Source organism: Antrostomus carolinensis, unplaced genomic scaffold (assembly GCF_000700745.2).
Source record: "Antrostomus carolinensis isolate BGI_N321 unplaced genomic scaffold, ASM70074v2 scaffold49502, whole genome shotgun sequence".
Classification (NCBI taxonomy): domain Eukaryota; kingdom Metazoa; phylum Chordata; class Aves; order Caprimulgiformes; family Caprimulgidae; genus Antrostomus; species Antrostomus carolinensis.
Window position 1 is genome coordinate 10,353 of NW_010299783.1, and position 5,178 is coordinate 15,530.

Sequence of the window (5,178 nt, forward strand, 5' to 3'; positions counted from 1 at the left end):
TGCAAAAATATTTCTACAAATATTATCTAGTCACTGTCATTTTCAGTGCTCAATGTAAAAGTGTTCTTCAGGTTACTCTCCCTTGTCTTCTAAAAAATGAACACTTACTGACAAGCCAAAAACCTTAATGTAGAGATGGAGTACAGAGGGCCCCTCTCACGAGTTTGAGAGCAGAAGAGCATTTGGAGCAATTCATAATCAGGGCTGACGAAAAGGGATGTTGGATAAGCAACATTAGATCCAAGTGAGAGACAGCATTAAGTAAAAATCAGAGTTCATGTAAACATGAGCAAACAATACCAGTTTGCAAAGAGAAACTGAAACACTGGTGAAAAAAAAAATTGTTAAATAAATTGCAGACTAATATTTCAGGGTAAAATTCAGTACTGTGTGCTTTCACACATGTATCTGCAAAAACAACCCACCACTGAACGTGGAAATTAGAAAAAGCTGATGAAAACATGCTTTTCCTAGTCGTTAATCTCTTCTGGAGCAGAATTCTTAAGAAGTTGACTATATATAGAGTGAGCTATTCTGGGAAGCAAAGCAAGCTCTCCTCACCCCTTCCTGCTGGAGCCAGGGACTGGATCACAGCTCCCCTACAAACTGTGGAAAGTCAGCACACTGCCAGCATCTGGTGTGCACGGGGTACAGAAACATGTTAAATGCTTGTTCTATCAGTCAACTTTTAATATATAGTTGATAAGAAGCATGATTTTAATTTCAAAGTTGATATGGGTCTTTTTAAAGTTAGACACCTCAAAAAAAGACTGTTAGCAGTCTTTGGTCTGACATTTCAAAATTCTCACTTTTAAAAAATTACTTTTCACAGCAGAATGACAGCCTGTATTTTCAAATAGGGGCTGTTTTATCCATGTAAGAAATGCTGTTTACCTTCATAAATGTTCACACCACAGGACTGAGCAGAACAGTAAAAATTAATATTAAAAAAAAAAATCTAAGTAAGTCACTAAGGTTCACTTCCAGAATTACAAGAATGAGCAGCATGGAATTATTATATTGTTCTTTTAATTCAAAGAACAGTATGAAAAAAACAGTTGCCATCATCCATACCGAACTCCAAGGGAATCATTTAGGTTTGTTCCCCCTGCCCCCTTCAATAACCTCTCAAATACTCCATTTCAAGATGTTTCACCGGATAAAACACGTTTAAGAGGTTTTTAAAAATAGCATGGAAATGCTACAGATAAATAATAGATTAGCCCAAGCAAATCATCTAAAGGAGCATGTTAGAGTGCAAAGCACTGCACATTCCACTGAAATTTATCCTGAAGTCTGTAAATGAAAGTATTAATTGTTAATGGCTAGCCTCAAGCAATTAAATTCTGCTTTTAGTGATAAGCCTGTGTTGGCCTGTCAGTATTGTGTAAGTACAGCTAAGCTAACTCTGCCTGGGCAGTTCACATGCTGGGATGAGAACAGCTCCAGAAGCAGAGAACTGACTTTGGTCAGCCTTGGCAAAATTTATTCTCTGCTTATACATTAGTTATCTTTAATTGAATTATTCATGGATTTTTTCCACATGCCTCTGAGCAGTTCATAGTCCAGCAGCCTGCAACTTGCTACACCACAACTGGCCTCCTACAGCCAAATTTTTTGTATCTGAAAAGCAGCATCTTTTCTTGTCTGGGAACAGCAAGTCTTTACCTGAGAGAGGTTCCATTGAGCTTGTTGGTTTTGTTGCAATCCATACTTATTTGGTGGCGTGACCATCTGTCCCACCATTCCACCTTGAGGTCCAACGACATTCTGAGGAAGTCCCATCACACCAGTTTGTGTAGTACCAGTAAATCCATTGGGCATTCCCATTCCTACCATCACACCTGTGCTCTGTCCCATAACTGGTACCGATTGTCCCATCATGTTTCCCATCATCCCGGTTGCTGCAGGCACAGGAACTCCCATGGCTGGAAAGCCTTGAAAATGAGTTGATGGTTGTGTGGTAAATGGCATAGAGGATGATCCCATGAACATACCTGTACCAAGGAAGGGAATATTTCAGCAACAGTGCTTTGTGATTTTCTCCCCCATCCCCATAAGTCAGAAGCAAACCAAAATAATTTGGAAGGATAACTTTGTCCAGTTGTACCTCAGTGCTGCTAATTCAGCGTCTGGTAAAAGTAAGAAATTGCTTAAAACCTCTGAAAGGAAAGGGACTCGCCACCAGAGGTGACACTGCCAAAAAGAGTTTGGCAAATCCCAGAATCCTTTAACTGCTGTATTGGGTGGGGGTCTTTGTTTTCATACAAACACAGCTAACATCAAACACAACAGCTCTCTACTGATCCTGGCAGCCTGCTGTTTGCACAGCGGACACTCAGACCCTAGGTGAGGCAGAAGCTGAATTCACAAATCTTTCAGTAAATTATAAACCTGGTAATTTGAACAGCTATAAATAAATTAAAACCACATACTATCTTTTTATTTAGCTTCTGTATTTCATTTCAGTAATTTTCTCATTTTTATAAATGGTAAAAATAAAATTCTTCATCTGAATATAGGTAGCAGGGTTCCCAGCCTTCAGTTTTACACCTGCAGGAGATAACTGTTCTAGGTGAAGCTTAAAACAGGACTGCACAGAAACCTCTGCAAAACGATTTACCCGGAGCATTTTGCTGCTGCATGGTTCCTGTGCCATACAGTGATAAGATGGAGTCTTTGGAGAGTTGTTTCTTTGCCGATTCTTCAGATTTTGTTGTCTGCTCAGTGAATAGATCAAGATCTCCGGATGCCGCAGACAAGGTGGCAGCTGCTGGTTTAGTGGAAGCACTCTGGGAAATAAAGGTCAAGACAGACTACTGAATGAAACCAGCAACAAGAGGTTACCTTAAATATTTACTGCACGTCCTCGCTCCTGAACCAAATAAAACCCAGTTCATTTACAGAAATTAACTTTTAAGTAAATGGGGACTTAAGATGTGGTGCGACCAAAGACGAAAAAGCAGTACAGATGATACGGAAGGACCACCAGACCAGATGGAGGTTATGAAATAAGGAAAACTTAAATCCCTGACCAGCTCCAGGGTGTACACATCCAGAGTATTCATTCCTGTTGCTCCTACATTTTTCATCAGTGAGAAGCATAAATCATGAGCTGTAGTTAGATTATGAAATATAATTAGAAAATCAATAAGGAGATTACAATTCACATCTCATTAATCCTCTCACAGGCACAATAGATTAGAGAAGAGCTAAAACAAAAGATTAAGTGCTTTGGAATATACTACTACAACTAAGATGAACAGTATCTTTGGAGAAAAGGCCAAAGTAAAATTTCAGTTGATCTACTTAAAGTAATAAAATTTCTAAAATACATTGTTTATAATTGGCTTAGAGTTCTTTAAGCACATTTCCTTTATTGGGAAACCATAATTAACTAAAACTTACTGTAGTCTATGACTGAAAAACTAAAATGCACGCAGGCTGGTGGGCTTGCCAACAGCTTGCACAAAAATGTTTTGTAAACACATTACACCCAGGTGTCCCCCGGTGCTGTTCTCCTGCTGCTGGTGCACACACAGTTCCACAGGGGAGCTTGCTTAGGTAACGAGGCAATACACCGCCGCCTGCTTATATTTCCTAAAACACACAACTCGTCCTGCTACCTGCGGGAACTTTTAATGCAAATCTACTGTATATGCATTGAAAAAGAGCCAGGATTGCAATGCATACTCAAATCATGGCTTTGTTTTACCAAGCTAAATGATCCCCCACTGCCTGGCATCCACCTGCCTAATCCCACAGCACACGGGAACTGCAGCCCTTCCCTGCACTGAAGGAGAATCCTCCTTCCACTTCCACCATGAACAGACTGGATCTGCAGCCAGGTCCGTCTCTTTACTGTCATCACCTGCCCAAATTTATCAGACAGACGAGAAGCTACCACAACACAGGCAGGTACAGAACACACCTATATTCTCGCTTAAAGCTACAACCTCCAGACTTCTGGTTTGCTGGCAGGCTGCTGACTAGATCCTGAAAAGCCCACTTTGGTCACACTGGATTTGTACAAACACCACGACACAAACATTCAATGTGCAGCTTCAGAAACACACATGTGACTCCTGAAGAAGGGCAGTAAATTAGGGAAAAAATAACTACAAAACAATTCTGGTACCCACTGAATTGGCCATAAACCATCAGGGGAAAGGAGTGCAGATTCACATGGTTGGTGGTGCAAAATCTCCAAACCTGCATTTATACAACAGCTGATCTGGGCCAAGGTCACTAGACCTTAGTAAGCAACAAAAGGTAGGGTGATAGCACTACAAAGGGAAAGCAGACAGAACAAGACCAGGAATTGTTCAGCTCCTGTGACACCTTCTCTCTGTCCGATGTACACTTAAACTGTCAACTTCCTTATGTACGTATAAAAGCTACTGCCTCTTGCCTATTACTGACAAAAATTTCTGATTGCAAAGCAAAACCTAAGTTTTTTTAACAGGTAGTAGGAAGCCCTCTCCATTTAGGACAGCTTTGTCAAGGTGTCATAACCAGTCTTCGAAAAAACAGAGTTGGATTTAAAAATAAACTCGGGTAAAAGCCCATCCTAAATAGCAGTACTTGTTTTATTGTGCATACGCCCAGGGAGTCCCATTATTGAACGACTGATTCCATGTTGCCATAGTCCTTCTGTCCTTGCATCGGCACTAGACAGCCTCTGCTCAGCAGCCTGGAGAAGCACGTGTCAGCAGTGGAAGCCAGTGAGCAGAGGTGGCTCCTCTGCTGCTTGCGCTGTGTAAGGACGGGGTTTGCTTTTCTCTAGCAGGGAGTTTGTTGGAGGTTTTTTTAATAAATAATAGCATCAGAGAAACTGCTCTCACATGGGATGAACCACAGTTTGGAGTGTCTCCAGATCTATGAAATACTGTTACTCCAGGTGCTTTAATGAAATAAAGAGAAGGAAGAGCCAAAGACCTGGAGGACTGATCATCTGTCACGTTTCTGTCATCGGACTAAACGTTTATTTAACATCTCTTCATTCAGTTTGATTTTGGGAGATTTCAGAGGAGCCAAAGCACTGAACAAGCACTCCCTGAAGTGCTCATCAGCTAAATAAATGGAAGGTAACACAAAATACATGGCAAGAAAACAGCAGGTGGCATTCCAGTAAAAAAATTATAGATATTGACATGACAGGCACAAATACAGGCTGGG

The 5,178-nt window shown here is 40.8% G+C and overlaps 1 protein-coding gene across 1 annotated transcript in view; it reads right to left on the minus strand.

Moving 5' to 3' along the window:
• The window catches only part of LOC104521026 (stromal membrane-associated protein 1), a 4,493-nt gene extending 1,694 nt beyond the window's left edge, over window positions 1-2,799 (minus strand). The window contains exons 1-2 of the mRNA XM_010162895.2: window positions 2,624-2,799; window positions 1,669-1,997 (exon numbers count right to left, since the gene is read on the minus strand). Coding sequence (XP_010161197.2) covers window positions 1,669-1,997; window positions 2,624-2,645 — 351 coding nt within the window. The 5' untranslated portion in view covers window positions 2,646-2,799. The remainder of the gene's footprint in view (window positions 1-1,668; window positions 1,998-2,623) is intronic.
• Between the last annotated feature and the right edge of the window lie 2,379 nt (window positions 2,800-5,178).